The 19,248-nt window shown below is 38.0% G+C and overlaps 1 protein-coding gene across 1 annotated transcript in view; it reads left to right on the top strand.

The window, feature by feature from the left end:
* The window catches only part of MKI67 (marker of proliferation Ki-67), a 41,560-nt gene extending 31,734 nt beyond the window's left edge, over positions 1 to 9,826 (top strand). The window contains 3 exon segments of the mRNA XM_042458473.1: positions 4 to 2,894; positions 3,920 to 4,056; positions 9,740 to 9,826. Coding sequence (XP_042314407.1) covers positions 4 to 2,894; positions 3,920 to 4,056; positions 9,740 to 9,826 — 3,115 coding nt within the window.
* Positions 9,827 to 19,248: the final 9,422 nt, after the last annotated feature.

Raw genomic sequence — 19,248 nt, 5'->3', positions numbered from 1 at the left:
CAGCAGAAGTAAAAGAAATACAAGAGGAAAGGCTATCCCAGTAAAAATAGAAAATAAAATTTCAGAGATAGAAAGCATTGGAAACAGCATATATAAAAGAAATACAAGAGGAAAAGCTATCCCACTGAAAACAGAAATTGAAATATTAAACACAACTAATGAATATGAAAGTGGAAGTAAAAAATTCACATCTAAAATATGTAAAATTGAAGCTTTGGAAAGCAATATAGCAGAAGTCCAAGAAAATGCAGTGAGGAGGGGAAAAGGGAAAAAAGTAACATTCCTACTTGAGAAAAATAATTCTATGTCTCTTGAAGACAAATGTGTTCTTGGAGATAACAGTATTATTCCTGAAGAAGAAAGGAGTTCATTTTCTGAAAGCTCTACTTCCTCTGCTAAAGAGAACACATCACGAAAGAGCAAAAAGAAAGTGTCTGTTGTATCACAACAACTTTGCTTTTCTCTTTCGGAAGAGAAAGACACATTAGAGATTTGTGGAAACAAAGGCAAGAAGGGCATAAAGTCTTCTTTTGAAGACATTATTCTTACAAAAGATGACCCTTTAGTCGTTAGTTCTAGTTTTTTCCAAGGAAAAACTGTGCCTGAAATTCAAGTTGAAGAGAGTCCTAATGAAACTCAGAATGTCTCCCTGGAAAACAGTCAAACTCCTGCAGTTCACAGTCCACTAAAAAAGCAAGATGTTGCAGAAGAAAATCTACCCAGGAGAGGACAAAATAGACAAATCATTTCTCATGAAATATGTACAGAATATGACAGTAAACAGTCAAGTGACATGAAAAAACAGAATGTGGTTTTTGCCAGTGAAGAGAAACAGCCAAAAAGGGGTAGAGGAAGAAGGGCTGTCCCTGCATTCCAAATACCTTTGCCTCTAGAAAGTATTACTCTTGCAAAAAAAAGCCCCAAAACAGACCACATTAGCTCTTCCCAAACAGAATGTTCCTTGCAACAAATTCAAAAAGAAGAAAATACTAATGAAACTCTAAAGGATCCTGTGGAAAGCATGCAAACTTCTACAGAGCGCCATCCAGCAAGAAGCCGAAAAGCAGCAAAAGAGAATCCACTCGGAACAGGTAGAAGTAAACAAGGTATTGCTCATGAAACTTCCACAGAATACGACAATAAAAAGGCAACTGAAGTAATAGACTGCAATGTGGGCGTTGCAATAAATGAGAATCAACAAAAAAGGGTCAGAAGGAAAAGGGGTTTGCCTGTACTCCAGGATGAAAGTCTTACAAAGGAAAGCCCAACACCATTCAGCTTCAGTTCTGCCAAAGGAGATGAATCTTTGCAACAAATTCAAAATGAAGGCTTGCCCAGTGAAAGCCAAAAAGTGTCCAGGGAAGTTGTACAAACTCCTGCAGAGCACAGTCCACCAAAAAAGCAAAAAGAAGCAAAAGAGTATCGTCTCAGGAGAGGCAGAAGAAAAGATTTCATCTCTCATGAAACTTCCACAGAATTTAGCAGTAAGCAAGCAATTGAAATAATAGACCATGGTATAGATCTTATCAAAGAAAGGAATCAACCAAAACGGGGCAGAGGGAACAAAGCTGTGCCTGTATTGCAAACACCTCTGCTAAGGGAAGATACTGCTTTTGCAAAAGAAGATCCCAAAACAGACAGCTTCAATTCTGCCCAAGGGGAATGTTCACTGCAACAAATTCCAAATGAAGCAAATGTTTGTGAAACCCAAGAAATGCCCATGGAAAGTGCAGAGCATAGCCCACCAAAAAGATTTAAAATAGCACAAGAGGATCCACCCAGAAGAGGTAGAAGAAAAGCAGCTTATCAAGAAACATTGACAGAATGTGAGAAGAAACAGGCAACTGTTCTAAAAGATGAAAATACAGTTGTCAGAAATGCTGACTCTGCAAAAAAGAATGAATCAAAAAGAGGCAGAAGAAGAAAGATTGTCCCTGCATCCCAAGAATCTCCCCTCAAAAATAATAACTTAATTTTGTTGCCAACAATCAAAAGTAAAAGTGAAGTGGAACAACCAAGCAGTGTTTGGGAAACTGCAGCTACTGCAAGTGAGAGTCTACCACGTAAAAGCAGTAGAAAAAAAGATGACAGAACTGCAACAGGCTCAGTTCCTGCTAATGACAAATCTAAATTGCTTGATAATGGCAAGGAGGAAAAAATGCTTGAAGATGTTAAAGATTTGAGAGAAGAGAGTGTACCCAAGAGAGGAAGGAGAAGACAATTAGTTCATGAAATTTCAAGTAATAACCAACTAGGAAACAGTGAAAATACTATATCCATAAATGATAAAACTGTGCATTTTGAAAGAGATTTTGAAAAAAAGACTCGGTCAAAGAGGAATAAGGAGAAAGAGAATGTTCTTGTATCTGAGCTACTGCCTTCTCTCAAAGTAAGCATCACTCTGCCATCATCGTCTTCAGATAAAGGTAGAACTGCTAATGAAAATCAAAGCACACTTGTTGAAAATGTTGGGAAAGGGAAACGAGCAAAATATGGTAGAAATAATAATAAAATAATGGAATGTGCCACATCTGTCAAAAGAAACAACAAACATACTCTAGAGGTTTTTCAAGAAAAGGATTTAGAAAAGACAACTTTGGCAAATGACAAACCGTACAGAAGAGGCAGAAAAATAGGTGATGTGTTCGAATCAACCATTGCCGTTTCTCTCAAAGAAAAAGATAGATTAACCGCAAGCACATGTTCTGCTTCTGAGGATCAGCAGGAGGTTCTGGATAATCAAAGTATCACTTTTCACAAGGATAAAAATAGTGATTCTGAATTCACAACTCAAGAGGCAAACAAGAATTCAATCAGAATGGGCAGAAGAAAACAAGAAAGGAATGGCTCAGAAACTTCAGATATTGCAGAGAATAAATCAAAATCTAAAAAAGGTAGGCTACCTTTAGAGTTGAGGTAATCTAGTGCACTCCAGATGTTTTAGAAAACTACTCCCTTCAGTCTGACATGAGACCTGGGGAAATTTGTGGATAGCATCCAATTGTCTATCCCTGCTTTAATGAGGGATTTTTGTTTTGTTTTTGGAAAGTAAGTTTCAGGTGTTTTTCAAAATTGCTAAACACCTTAATGCTTTTATTATACTTGAAATCCAGAGACCACAAACTTAGTTCTAAAATGTTTTGTTCGAATTTTCAGTGTTTAATATGCTACTACATATAATGTACTGATTGTGACTACATGACAGGCAGGAAGGCTCTAGTCCAGTGGTTCTCAACCTTCCTAATGCCGCAACCCTTTAATACAGTTCCTCATGTTGTGGCCCCCACTTCATAGCATATGTGTTTTCTGATTGTCTTAGGAGACCCCTGTGAAATGGTCGTTGGACTCCCAAAGAGATCGCAACCCACAGGTTGAGAACAGCTGTTCTAGTCTGGGATTTTTTACATGGAGGGAGAAAATGTGCCAAGGAAGGCATGTAAGCAAGCAAGATGTTTACCCATGTTTATAGTAACATGCTCACAGTTACACTAAGTTAGAATCAACAATAAAACCAATTTTTATCATGTGTGATGTTTATATTATGAGGACTTTAAAAATAATACAGATAGTTGCACTTGGGCCTGTTACAGACTGCCAAAATAAAGCTGCTTTGGGTCTCTTTGGAGGTATGCTATTTAAATGCTGCATGGTCCTAAGAGTCTGGAGGTCGCACCAAAGCCACACTCTATTCCTAAGCACTGGAGTGCAGCTTTGGTGCAGCTTCTGGATTCTTAGGATGCATGCATCATTTAAATAGCATATCTCCAAAGAGACACGAAGCAGCTTTATTTTGGCAGTCTGTAACAGGCCTTGCTTTCATAGAAAGGGATCTGTAGATAATAAGAATCTACTGTCTAAAATACCTGTTCCAAAAAGAATATAAAAATGTTTCACTTTGTGCAATTTTTTTTAAAAATAGAAAAAGCTGAAAGTACAACATTGACAAAAGGAAAGAAAATGAAAGATCATACCACAGCTGTGATTGAACCTACTACAGAGTCAGAAGGCAGGACAAGAAGCAGCAGAAGAACAAGAAAGTGAATATTGAAATCATTGGTACTAGGCTCTGATTCCCCCCTCCTCTCTTCCCATTAAGCAAATTGATATGTCTTAAGATTTTGAAATCCAGGGAATGCTCTGCATGTAAATACTGTGTTTGGGTAACTTTCTTCAGATTATTCGTTAGTTGTGATACACAAAGTTCTGTATATATCTATTTTTTAGGATTCCTTGTTAAAAGATGCTTGGGTTTGGGATTTTTGCTTTTTAACTGCTTTGATCTGTATTGTTTGAAGAGATTTGAGTATTGATGTTACTGTATTTGTACATTTTGACATTAAACCATATATTCATCTTGTATCTCTTGCTATGTTTCAATTCAAACCTAAGATGGCTGCCACTGTAGGGTGTTGGTCTGCACTTGGCAATCAGCAATATCAATGCAATAAAACAGACACCCTGTTTCATAGCACATAAATAACACATCAGTCAATATGCAGTAATGTTAAATAAAGTAGATCGTTGTCATTGCAGTCTATTCACTTCAATGCAGTGGTCATTGAGGGTTGCCAGGATAAGAACCTATTGACATTTCTTTTTCCTATAGCACTCATTCTTATGAGGAGAGCATAATATCCTGTTACTGTTTTGAGGCAGCCATTCCCAGTCTAGGTCCTTCAGATTGTGAATATTAGTACCTATCATCTCCAGACTTTTCTTGTGGCTGGGAGTGCTGGAAGGCTATCCTAGGGAACAGCTGGTGAGATAACCTATTTTGAGATGTAATGGAGTCACTGCCAAGTGCAGTAGTTGCCACAGCTGGAATAAACTAAGCAGTATTCTGATGCTACAGGAAATCTTACAAGTGTATGGCACAGCTGCCTGACCCCCAAAATAAATATTAAGTTGCCTGGATTGTACAGTCAGTAGTAGGTGGCTTCTCTTGCCTTAATTATTCAAGAAGAGGACCCAAGTGTGGATGATATATGGAATTTGGGGATTTATGTTTTTATTTTGCTTGGTTTAACTAAAAGTTTCCTAGGAAAATTACAATAAAATTTTAATAAAGATTTTTTAAATATAATATAGAGCTCACGCCTGCTTTTTGGCATTTAAGTCTTCTATATGCGCTGGGATTGAGAGTCGGAGATCAAGACATGAAATAAAAATTGGGACAAGTAGCAACTACCTGTGTATACAATTGTGAGAAGATGCTGAACTCTACAAAGGACATGCAAATGAGCAGTACAATATCTAAACTTTCAGCAACCTCTTTTACAATAGTTGCATTTCTGTACAAGTTGCATCATGGTATCCTCCCCCCCCCCCCAAGTTTAATGAAATGGAGTGTTTAAGGAGGCTGCCCTTCATGATATAGTTAGAAATATTTATGCTTACTGACATTTCCTCTACTTCCTGGAAGAAATTCTACAGTCTTGGTAATAGTACCTGTCCCTGGAGCAGTCCAAGGACACCAACCACAGGTCTTCACACCCACCTAACCAGTAGAATTTAATCCTGCTAATTAGCCCTGCTTCAAGATTAATTCCTGTTTTCCCAATGGAATATAATAGTATTCAAAAATACTGATTGTGCATGTTGACTATGACATGGCCAGTCAAAGGGGTTTGCTACTATTAAACAACAGCATATTTATTTCTTAGCTGACACATGCAGAATGCAGTCAGTTGTGTGATTCTGGGTTTTCCTCTCATCTCAATGATTCCTTATTAAACACTAGGCTTTCATTGCAGAAAAAGTGGGCTAATATCAGAAGTGCATTCTGAGCAGGTGCCAATCTACCAAGGTATGAACGAATCTAGAAGAGGTCTGCACTCAATACCTTGAAATACAGATTTCCCTACTAATCTCTTGAATATATATGGAGGGTATATGGCTGTACATCTGAATATTGATTTATTCTCATAGTGATGTTTGCTTTGAAAGTTCTTTGCTTGGATGTCATCATTCCTCCATCAAATACCTCTTTCTCGAAAATACTGGGTATCATGGTATGAAAGGCATGGCAGCATTTTTGGCATGCATTAATTCTCTCAATCTGTTTCAGGCAGGATGGTGACACTTCTGGTTTTAATTTTTTTTTAAAAAAAACTTTAAATGTTTGGGAGAGGAGCAAATTATGGGAAAAAATTTCTCTGTGTCCACTATAAAGCTCAGTAAATCATGTTAAGTCAAAAAAACTGGAGAAGATGGAAGTGCAGGGCAAGCTCTTCCCAGCCATGATGGACAATGGGTCAAGCAATCAAATGATCGGCCTGACCTCTCCAAGTAACTTGTGCCATTTATCCATCAAAACCTATGCAGTCTGGTTCAGTTATCTCTCCAGAATGTAGCCTCCGTCTTTAGCCCAGATCTGAAATAATAGCAGCAATTTTACCAGTGAAGTGTATTGCAAATCCATCATATTGGAGTAATCCCAGATGTGATGTAACTGAGCATCTGCCACTATGACCAGATCTGCAGTCTTGGTGCCAAGAAATTGGTACTTATATTCATATGTGGTGGGGCTGTAGATCCGTAAAGAAATTTTGGCAAATAGCATTTAAAAAGATAAAAGAAATAATAGAAATTGATTTGGAATTTTGTCCAAAGATAGCATTGCTATTTATATATGATAAGATTAATTGCACCCAGGCTATAAAGGATCTAATTACAAATCTTTTAACAGCAGTGAGATTAATTATAGCAAAAAAGTGGAAAGATCAGGGAGATCTACAAATACAAGACTTACGAAGAGATATGGCAAATGGCAATTAATGAATTAAGGTAAAAAAAGGAATAATGAAGGGAAATGATTTTGAAGCAATATGGAAAATATTTCTACAAAAGGCTTTAGTAAAAGAAAGGTGTTTTACCCCCACAGGAAGAGTTGCAATTTTGGAGGGTAAAATAATAAGAAGATACTAGGCTCCGGTGATGGGGAGCACTTGGGGAAGGGGGAAAATAGAGAAAAGAAGGGGAAAATGAATTAGTGATATAATTAATAGTATTATACCTTTGTGCAATTATGAAAAGCATATGGTTAAAAGACAGCAAGAAGAATGAAGATATTTATAACAAATTTATGTGTTTTTGTTAAATTACTGGTCTAATTAAAGGGTTTGATATGAATTAGATTTAGATAAGGTAGTAAAGAATGGATAACTAATGTGATATACCATATATATGTGGAATATTGTGTAAAAATTTTCTTATTGTATGTAGGATATAATACTAATAAAGAATAAAAAAATCTGCAGTCTTGAGGAATGAGTATAGTTGATGTAATAACCTCAGTACACCTATCTGAAGCAGAGACCAGAGCTCACGATCAAGACTGGCATTTTGGTAATATTCAAATATGTTAATATGTAAGCATATACAGTATTCATATTTTGAAATGATCACTGTGCCTTAATTAGAAATACAATAAATACTTCATTATAGTGGAGATGACTATGATCAGGAAACATATATGCCTGCTTGGCCTGCTTGGCCTGCTTTTCAATATTGGATAAGCAATATTGGATAAGCAACCTCTGCTCTCCCCTTTTAGGATAATTCTCTTTAAATAGACTTGCACTATACAGCTCTCCAATAGAGGCTTCTCCTTAATAAAACAGGATATGTGAACACTACTTCTGTTTCTCCTTGATACTAAACCTTGTGCTCTGTGTTTGCTCATATCTAGATTTATTTTAGATATTTGTTGTTGCGTCCCTTCATTTCTGACTTGCGGTGACCCTAAGGCAAACCTATCATGAGGTTTTCTTGGCAAGATTTGTTCAGAGGGTGTTTGCCTTTCTCAGAGAGTGTTACTTGTCAAAGGTCATCTAGTTGGTTTCCATAGCTGAACGAGAATTCGAATCCTGGTTTCCAGAGCCATAGGCCAACACTCAAGCCATTCATGCTAGCTCTTCATATTTTAGATATAACATTAGTTACATGAATTTGTCAAAAATCAACAACCTCACTTTGGCTTTTTTGGCCTGTGCATTAAGAATCACACTGGAGGTTATAATACCCTAAAGAAACTTATCAAACCAAATCACAGTTGGAATTTAGGCACGAAATCTAGTTCGTGAATTGTAATTCCTTTCTGTCTCCCTCTGCTGCTAGTATGATCTTGAGATGTTGTTTTTGTGGTGCAATTTAAGCTGGTGTTACTTTATACTGATTCTATTGTTGTGTTATACTAAGTTGTTAGGTGCCCTGGGGCTTCATGTGGTCATATTTGGAGGGGCACAAATCTTCACATAAACACATTATTTCACCCAGACATTGTAGCCATCTATCCTCTCTGCCTCACTGCACTTTAAAGACCCTCCTGTGAGCTAGCGTTACCTTCGCTAAATCTATGTCTGTGATAAGGGTTTTACATGGTCATTTACTCCAAGGTGAATGCAGAGGGACAGAACGAGCCACTGATTATCCAACCTGGGAATTTACTCCTTGATTATGTTAATAATCAGGAGGTTGAAATGAGCTAGGTATCTTTGTTGTATTAGAAGATAACAGATCATGTAAATAAGCTCTAGGATTATCCGTTATGCTATCTGCATAATATGTAATTTTTTCCCCATGTCTTGTTAAAGCTTTTCAGCAGCTTTGGCTCAAGACAAGATTAAAAAAAAACCCTTTGCAACAGTTAAATTGGCAAAGTCAGAAAACTGAGCACACTCCTCAAATGTTAACAGGATGCAAACTTCTATTGATCTTTCAAAAAAAAAAGGGGGGGGGAGTATACAAATGAAAGTATTGTCTAATTATCTGTCCAATAATACTGCAGTTAGGGAAAAATACAAAACTGATCTCATTGGTAAGTCAGTTTAATACCTACCTTTTCATATTTAAAATTGCCTTGTCATTTGAGTAATGAATTTTCTCTATGCTTTATGCACAGGATTACAGCTAAATTTTCTTGTAGGTGGTGCAGCCACTGGCAAAGCTGCTAAACCACATTTACAGCACAGGTGTGTCGCTAACTGAACCAAAACTATGAGCCTTAATACAATTTTTAAACAATTATTAAGCTAATCAGATGCAAATTAAACAAAATGAACCTATAAATATATGTGTTTTTCAAATTAGTAATTGGATTTTTTGATGATCTTTGGCTTGACATTGATAAGCTGCTTCTCATAACAGTCTAATTAGGCAATATGTAAACTTTGGCATTCGGTTCTGTCCTAGTGGCTTTTTCAAATGATGTTTGTAAAATTTGCAATTTCATATTACAGATTAAAAATTAAAAACTGCAGGAGGCTAACATTAAAATGAGAATTCATTTCAGGGAAAGCCCTGTAGACAAAATTCACCCTAATAGAATTGTGCATAAGGGGCTGCAAATCATGATCTATTGTTACACAGGGGAAGGCTTGTCAAAACCAGTATTGTTGGCCTGTAGTTCTATTCACTGTATTAAACCCATCCGTGAAGTCACTTTGGGGAAAATGTGAACATTATCAAAGAACAGTAAATTAGCAAGAAATTAAAGCATATACCCTTGCATTTCCAAAACAAAAGATCCCTTCATTAAAAACCTTTCATCAGTGGTTTAATATTCATAGCAGTAATTTGCATAACTAAATCAGTTTTCACTGATGAGAGACGACCAAAGTTTTTTCACTAATTTCTTTTCTGAATGAGCTCGCTAGGTTCTTTTTTTATTATTAAAATTTTAAGCCAGTAGTTGAGTAAACCTGCTACACTCTCTGTGTGTGTTTAACCATATTTTCAGGTTCTCATGCCTGGTGGACATAGGGAGAGGTTCCAGCTGAAACGCTGCAACTGTGAAGACAAAATTGTTTTGTACACTATAACTTAGCATGTATTTTTTCTTTACTTACAATTCAGGTTTCATAAAGAAGAGTAAAGATGCTGGAAACAGCCAAATTATCCCTTTTTTGCTTCCTTGTTTTTAGAGAAGGAAGAAGTATAGTGCTGACAATATGTGTTTGTGTGTGTCCGTTCATTGTATGTATATGTGCATGTGTGTATGTGTAACTGTATGTACGTGTGTCCCTTCAAGTTGCCTTTGGACTTATAGGACCCCCATGGATTTCATAGGGGTTTCTTAGGCAAGTGGCTTTGTCAATTCCTTCCTCTGAAATATAGCCTACAGCACCTGGTGTTGATTGGCGGTCTCCCATGCAAGTATTAATCAAGGCTGACCCTGCTTAGCTTCCAGGATCAGTAAGGATTTGGTATCTTCAGGGTATTTCTACCCAATGTAGTAATTACAGCCCTTATATAGTAGAAACTTTCCAATATCTCTGAAGGAAGTGTCATTTCCCATGTTAATTGATCTGTTCTTTTTAAAGTGCTTCTCTTGTGAAGATAGAAGAGAGAGAGAATAAAGATTATATCCTTTATAACAGAGTTTCTTTAAAAGGCTCCTGTCTTTATTTACTTTCTTAGAGTGTGGGGGGGGGGGACATAATGGAGTTTCTTTGAAAGGGTCCTGTATTTTTAAAAAAAATTTCTATTTTTTAGATCAAGAACAAATAAGAGATGCTATAACTTTCTATCTGAAGGAGTCTTTGGAGATGTTTGCAGCCAAGTAATGACTTATTTTCAGTTTTATCACATTTAGTATCACTTTTTAACACATTTGAGGTCAAATATGCAGCACTAGAAGGAATTTAGAGTAAAACTTTATTCAGTAATGTTATTTCAAGTAAATATTTCCAATGCTAGTGAAGATGCGGCATTGTTTTATGACTGATACTTTTGGAAAATATTTTATTTGTTGAAAAACTGTGGAAATGACATTTAAAAACCAAGGAGATATAACACTAAAAGAGAGAGAGAGATACTAAAGGAAACGAAGATGAAAACTGGCTTATAAAAAGAAAGTACATAGGAAATTACAATTGATAACATCTTTTCCTTCCTTGTAAATGCAGCATGTAGCTATGTATAAACCTCATGTCATCTCAATTAACACCACAGTGAATATCATTACCAGAGCTGTCTCATTTTAAAGGATGAATAGATAAGCATGTTTCAAAAGTTATGGCATTTACAGTGTGTTTCTGTGTATCTTTACTCAGAACTAAGCCCCATTAAGTTCAAAGAGGCCTACTCCTAGCTAAAGAGTTCTTGTAGCACCTTTGAGACTAACAGAAATAAAGAAGTTGTCTGCATGAGTTTTCATAGACTTCAGTCTGCTTCCTCAAATGCAGCTAAGGAAGTAGACTGAGGTCTAAAAACTCATGCTTTCAACTTCTTTCTTTCAGATTCAAAGGTAGTACAAGATACAAGATCTCTGTACATACTGATTTTACAGAGGGGCATGGCTATATCTTTTAATTCTACTCCTAGCTAAGGGAGTGTATGATTTCAGCCTCAAAGGTAGATATTACAATTTTTTGCTTTACCTAAGAACATCTGTCCTGCAGTCTTCTCCACTGCAAGATTTTCCATGGCTATATGACAAAGAGAATTGAGAAGAAGAAGAATGTAGGAAGAACTCAACTCAAACCTAAACCCCAGATAGTGGCGGTTTGTAACCCGCCATAGATACTGTTTTGCTGTGCAAAGCAGGTCTTATGGTTTGATACAAAGTAAGGAAATCAGCTCACTGGCAAAGATTATTATTATTTTGCATTTTATTATTATTTTTATTATTATAAATGCATACAAAAAGAAGAGAGTTCTCTTAGTATTTGTTAGTCCAATCCTAGGAAGTTATTAATACAATCAGACTTTTCCTAGTAACAGAGATAGGGGAAGTGTTGAAAAAGAGGCAGGAAGATAATGGTTTGCTAAATAATGAGTGGGAAGATGCTAAGGCAATAGTGAGGTATGAGACCCAAGCTGATCAGGAATTCCTTCAGGTTTCGGTGGTGATGGGTAAGCCATGATAGGAGAACAATGGATAAATCGAGTAATTTCAGGAGTAGGAGGAAGAAACAATGTAGTACTTTAACTTGCTGATTTCTTTTCAAATGAGGACACTTCAGGATTGAATCGTACTTCTTGCTCAAGCAACAGACTGGACATACTATAGATATCTTCATGGATTTCCAGCTGGAGTGACAACATGGAAGTCAAGAAGATACCATTTTTGCATGGAACCAGAGTGTCCAAGCCTTGCATGCTTTGCTAGTCAAAAACACAAGTCAATAAGCATGAATATAATTTACAGTATGACATGTCTTCCTGTTGTTGTTGTTTTGTTGTATACCTTCAAGTCATTTCTGACCTATAGCAACCCTAAGGCAAAACTGTCACAGGGTTTCTTGGCAGAATTTGTTCAGAGGAAGTTTGCCCTTGCCTTACTTACTTACATTGTGAGACCCTCAGTAACATCCCTAAACAAAGAAGGCCTTCACTGAATCTATGATCACTATAGCATATCATGTATTAATTGCTATATCTTATGTACTAACAGAAGGTTCAAGCACTGATCCTTATTTCATACAAAATAGGACCTTCCACACAGGACAGAGAGAGAGATCAGCATATTTTGGCAAAAAACAAACAAGCAAAAGCAGGCTTGCAAAAGTATTTGTTTTTATTTTGTTTTACCACTGTTGCCTCCATTGAGTGCCATATTTTTGTCAAAAAGTTGCGATATCAAACAAGCAAATATTGGGAAAGGCATATCAATTATATTGGGTGTGTGCCTTTGATTCACCTGTCAATTTATGGCAACACCATGAATTTCATAGGCTTTTCTTAGATACGGAATACTGAAGAGGTGGTTTTCCCCATTCCTTCCTCTGAAATACAGCCTATAGCACCTGGTATTCTTTGGCATCTACCATCCAAGTACTAACCAGAGCTGACCCTGCTTAGCTTCTAAGATCAGATGGGTATTTAGGACCTATCAGTTATTATAGGGAAGGACAACATTTCATTTTTTCAGCTACTTACAGTGCCAGCAGCCATGCAAAAGAACTTTTAAAACCAAGAGAAAAATGAAAGCACTCTTACTGCCACAACAGTTAAAACAACCCTAAAATCTCTGAGTTCATTTTACTCATCTCTCCCTCAAATCACCCAGTTTTGCCCTTCTTCTCACTTCACCCCCAAACTTCAACTAAGTAAAACACGTGCCTTCAAGTTGCCTATTGACTTATGGTGACCCCACAAATGTTACAAGATTTTGTGAGGTAGGAAATACACAGAAGTGGTCTCTCACTGACTTCCCCTAACTATAGCCCACATCAGGTATTATCTGGTGGTCTCCTTTCCAAGTACTAACTAGACCTGACCCTACTTAGCTTCCAAGAACAAATGGGATCTGGTGTTTTCAGGGCAAGCACAACTGTTCTGAATCCATGTCTCCGCAACAGGTATGGGCAACAACAGAAGTGATGGAATGGAGCAGTCTCTCTCTCACGTCCAGGGGATTGACTATGAGTTGCCCCATCCCATCTACTACCCCATTTTGTACTACTAAGTCAGTTTAAAGAATTCACATCAACCTAAACCATAAGTTGCTTTGAGTCCCAATTTTAGGGAAAAAGTGGGATAATAATAATAATAATAATAATAACAACAACAAAAACAACAACAGTAATATAAAGCTTGCTTATTGTTCTGTGACTTTTTAGTTGCGGGACATTATGTTACTGCTGCTTTTGGATCCCTCACCCCATGAATCAATATAATTTACTCCATTAATTAAGACATGTAATATTTGTCATTTGTAACCCAACTTCCATAACTGAAAACTGTACAGTGCATTATACTGATAGGTACTACATATAGAAATAATCATGAATGCGTTGTTGATTCATTTATCCATGTTGTGTGCTTGCTGGTAGTTTCAAGCCCACTGCCACTTTTCCAGTGTAAATTTGACCTCTCTTGTCTGTGTGCCCTTGTCTTAGTTTCAGCTGAAATCCTGAAGCTATAAACTCTACCCGAGCATACATCAAGTGTTATGCCCCTATGGCCCTGGCCTATTTATAGAAATTTCTAACAGCTTCCATTCAAATGGCAGCTCAGATCAACATGGAAAATGAGCTTCAGGTCTCATTTGAATACCGCATTCTTCACACTGAAAACCACAACACAATTTTGCATGTCTCTTGTCTTCAGCAGTTACTGCCAAGGGGCAGAAGCTCAGAGGCCACAAATGCAGAAAGAACAGGGCTCCAGGAAAATTAACAAAACTGGGCAATAACATTCAAATAGCATTGTACTGTTGCCTGGCCTTTTGCTCTCCTTTCACCAGCATGCAAATATGTCCTTATTTAAACAGACCTTTAGCTAACTGTTTTGGAGTGTAAAGGTATGAAACAGGTATGCTTTCTTTAGTCTCAATTGTACCATTTTATGTGCTTGTTTTAATCATCAATTTAAATGTTTGAAATTAATGTTTTAAATAATGTTTTAATTGGATGAGTTGCTCTAAAACAATTTTATACCACATATTGCTTTGCCTCTTTTGTTTTATCTTAAATCTCCTAGAGTTTAAGTGTCCCATATTGAGAGGAGGGGAGATATAAATCAAATAAATCAACTCAAATCAAAGAATACATTGTAGCCCAACAATTTCATTTGTTAGCCAAATTTAAAAGTTCAGTAATTAAAAAAAGGGCAAGAGGCAACACATGTTTTCTTTGGGGTTGAACAGACTGCCCTTAAGGGGTGGCCTGCAGCCACCTCTTTCTTCGCTGGATTGGGGCCATGGCATATAGTTGGCCTTTCCATTGCTCAAAAAGCAGCTCTTTTTTTGCGCTGCAGAAGGAGTGCCATAGCTGCAGGTGCCATGGCTTTTCAGTGCTCCTTTGGCGCTGTGTCATCTGGACACAGTGTCAGAGGAGCACTGTGATGCCATCTGCTGTGTGGTGGGGTGCACAGTGTCATGCCGGCATGGGGACGGAGTTGGAGGGGTGTCATGCAGACGCCGCCACACCCTCACTCTGCCCTGATGCCGGACTTTGATACCGGTCTGTCGAGGCTTTTTGTCATCTGCTCTGAATTGAAAATTATGTTACTGTATTTAAAACGATCTGAAATCATACAACAAATTTATATAGCCAACCCATAATATACATTCATAGGCTGCCTTACAAAGCCAAGAAAGCAGGTTATAGGCAAAAGGCTTTGTGACAGTAGCCACACCACAAAATGTGTTCCAAAGATATTTTCCATGCTTCCTTAAACCTCTGAGAAATAAAATTGTCAGAAACCAGTACACCAGGTTCCTTCAGAATCATGGATAAACTAACCAGAAACTTAACAAGCTGGAAAGAACCCATTTTGTTACATCCAAACCATGACTCTTGCTTTGTTGCTCCCACAACAAATTAGAGTTGAAAATGGGGTCTGAAGGTGGCCCCTGGATCTGGGTGTGTTAGAAGAGTGACAAGCCAAGGTCTGTGTTCATCTTAATTCACCCCAGTATGCTCCAGGCTAATCTAGCACAGGGACTTGGGGTACGGATCTGTCCAGATGTTTTTGGACTCCAGCTCCCATTTGCCCTAACCAGCATAGACATTGGTGAGTGATAATGGGAGTCAACTCTAATTATCCCTAGTTGCTGCTGGTAAAGGAGCCAAGGAAGAGCAACTGGGCAGAGTGCACTAGCATGCTTTTTCTGGAATGATAAACTTGGCTCAGATTCTGCTTTCAGAAAGTTCTTTCAATAGTCAGTGAAGCAGTGAAGGGAGTTTTCCCTGTAGGGTCAGGAATGGGCAGCTGTGAGTTGCCCCCCCCCCCCCGAGCCATTTTTGTGGCCCCTACAGAGGTTGAAAAATTAACTCTAAATATATGTTTTGTTTTACTCTGAAATTACTCAAAATGACCTCATTTTGGTCACATTTTGGCCACTCAAAAATGTATGTATGCCCAGGAGAGGCCTTTTTGTTCTCTTTCTGTTGTTAAAAAGAGCTTCTCTTGGGCAGTCCACAAAACATGGCGAGAATGTCTCCTGTGTTTTCCTGGAGGAGATTTGGATGCATTTGTAGGGGAAAAAATTGTTCTGGAGGAGGAGGTGCAGTGGGGGTAAAAAGGGTCCTCCATAGTGTCCTGGGAGGCTAATGCAGCTCCCTAGACTTCCATAGTTGCCTAAAGAAACCATGGTTGCTATAACTGCAATGCATCCAGCTCAAAGTTTGGTGGCTGGGGAACAAGGTAAGTGAAACCAAGGAAGCCTTTCTCACACATATATATTAGAATACTTTCCCATCAGAAAGATCTTTGTATCTGCCTGCTCAGTGGTGCAATAAAAGCATATTAAAACTAGCTCTGTAAGGTATCCTTGCAAAATGACTCAAGGCGAGCTGTTTCAGGATAGAGAAGTCAACAGATTTGATGGTACTCACCATTTTTTCTGATCATGATTATGATGTATGGTCAGCCCTCCACATTTGCGGCTTTGACTTTTGCCAATTTGATAATTCACAGATTTGATCAACATCTTATCCCTAGGAATCTCTAGGTCCTCCAGCACAACTCTTCTGGAAATTGACCATAGAGTTACACCAGAGGACCTAGAGATTCCTAGAGAGAACATGTCTCTAGGCATTTCTAGGTCCTCTGGTATGATCCTATGGTCAACGTCTGGCAGATGATGACTATAGAGTTGCACTGGACCTGTTGTTGTTGTTGTGTGTCTTCAAGTCATTTCTCTGACTTATGGTGATCTCAGTGCTGGGTTTTCTTGGCAAGATTTGTTCAGAGGGGTTTTGTTTTTGCCTTCCTCTGAGACTGGATCTAGATTCCTGAGTACTATTGTGATTTAAGACCCTAACATATCAGCAAAGGAAACTTGATCTTAGCAGAAAATTGATGTCAAAGGTAATATTTAGAAGTTTATTTAGAAAAATGAATAAATATACAAATGTATACACTTTTAACTGGAAAGGAAAATAGGGAATGTATTTTCTTATATCAAAGGATTTTCAGTGCTTTGTAGAATATGAGAAGGTCTTTTGTACAGGGGGATGTTGCAAACAGTTCCAGGCTGTGATGCAGCTTAGGTCCTTGATGTATTCCTAAAAATATTTTTGAATGTTCAAATCACAACTCTGTGGCTTGGGTGCAGAGGGAGTTCTATTATCAAAAATGTAATGAGTTTAATGTGCAGAGTTTATACATCATTGAAGTGTCTCCACAGATTAAAGCAACTCCATAATATATTTTAATATATTATGAAGTTATGCCAAACTTGCCTGTTAAAACAGAAGCCTATGAGCTGTTTCCAAGTACATGTTGTATATAAATCAATTTCATGTGGTGCTTATTCCAAAACGTGAACACTAAAAATAAATAAATAAATAAATAAATAAATAAATAAATAAATATTGGGGGAGGACTATACAGCCAGCTTCAACTGCCTTCTGAAACATGTAGGGCACTTACAAACTAACTTTCCTGAAATATCAACAGTGTTCGTATTCACAGAGGATTACATTGATGAAAAACATGAAGCTGAAAAACGCATGTTTTAGTGAGCCTGAGCTCTGAAAATCATTTTCATTGTGCATATTTGATATCTGAATATTTGCAAATCAGGCCAAATGATGTTGCTAAAAGTTTCTTCATACATTAGGCTGAAACTCAGAATGAGATGCTGGGGTCCAAATTGACATTTGTTTAGTGAAATCCTGGGCCTACGAGCAAAAGTGTCCACTTAATGCTATCTTGCATGGCAGCTGCAAACATTAGATGGTGAATGGAAATATAGCTGTTTTAAAAGAACAAAAAGCAAAGAAGATGTGATAATATTAAACCAGAATATTCCAAGCTTTTGGCTGCCAACTCTTACAATTTTACTGTGATTGTGCCATTTCATTTGTTTTCCTAAAGTCTTTTAACAGGCTGATCCTCTTGCAGCACAGTCTGATTTCCAGAATCCTAGCATAAATACAAAGGGACATTTGTCAAAGGGGAAATCTTTACCTTTACCTTTAAGGGTGTTATAGGGCAGGCTTACTGCTCAACTGGCCAGATGTCATCCAGACAGTTCACATCAGAACCAGAATTGGGCCCTGTGTCATTTGGATTGCTTGCTGGGAGGATGGAAGGAGGACATTTTATTTGTTCCATGTGGTTGCATCCTTAGTTTATTTATTTAAGATTGCAGACTGCCTTTCTTGTTAAAGATAACCCAGATGACTTGAGAAGAGCAACATCTCATCAGCACTAGAGGGCATTACTAGTCCAAGATAAACCATTTCAAATAACAAAAGAGTAAATATATTCCATTACAACCTAAACTTAATGAGGAATAATAGCACTCCTTTTTCAGGGCAAGTTACTGCCCAGTTACATTTAAAAATTACTTTGTATGATTTCAATTCATGTTAGGGGAACTATATTAAACAGTTTGAGGACTTGCTTGCTGTTTCTATCACTGTCATTTTGTTGTGGATGTTGAGGCTATGACAAGAGGGATGGAAGTAATTTATGTCCCATAGTAAAGGCTTACGGCAGTCAGATTTTTTTTTAAAGTAACTTTAAAAACTGGGGTTTTTAAAATAAAGAAATGGGGAAATGGGGAGAAATGTTTTAAACATTGCAACCATGACACTAATTAACTATTCTGGAGGCTTTGACAATAACTGTAACTTTGGGGCTGAACATATTGTCAATTTGAACCATCTTCCCGGCAGTGTGGAGGTGTGGCAACCTCATGCTGCATGCCCTGACGCATATAAATGCCCCCAATCTAGTGTCATGACACCTGCCCATCCAGATGATGGGCAGCGTTGGGGCATTCCTGCGGTGCAGCAACCAGACGACACACACCACTGCAACTCTTCTTCAGTCCCGCGGCTCTGCAGGAGCACAGAAGAGCTGTGGCGGTTGTGAAAAGAGAGCCTTTTTTCTGGCCCCAGAAAGGAATGGCATTTTGCAGTTGCCATGGTCCTGATCCGACGCTCAAAGAGGGATGCAGAACCACTCCTTTTAGGGTTGTCTGTTTCACCCCTTTGTTTAAAAAGTAATTTTCCATGCTCTGTATCAGTGGCATCATGGAGTGACACCCAAATGGGCACATGTGCCCTTGCTGGCTGCTCCAGCTCAGGGTTTTCTTCCAGAGGAGAAAGCCCAGCAGGAAAGCAGGAGCAGTGCATTCTGCGGCAAAAGCCTGGATGGCCTGCATGCCATTTTGGCTGCCCTCCCACCTCCTCAGCAGCCTAACCGCCCTCACTGGCATTGGGATGCCACTGCTCTGTATCTCTAACAGTTGGTCAGCATTCTCTGTCTATTGAACATATTCAGTCATTACAAGGTCATTTGTTAGTTTATTCCTCCTTATGGCTTTCCCTCAAAGTTGGTTGC

This window comes from Sceloporus undulatus, chromosome 3 (genome assembly GCF_019175285.1).
Source record: "Sceloporus undulatus isolate JIND9_A2432 ecotype Alabama chromosome 3, SceUnd_v1.1, whole genome shotgun sequence".
Taxonomy (NCBI): Eukaryota; Metazoa; Chordata; class Lepidosauria; order Squamata; family Phrynosomatidae; genus Sceloporus; species Sceloporus undulatus.
This window is presented reverse-complemented; position numbering and strand designations above follow the sequence as displayed.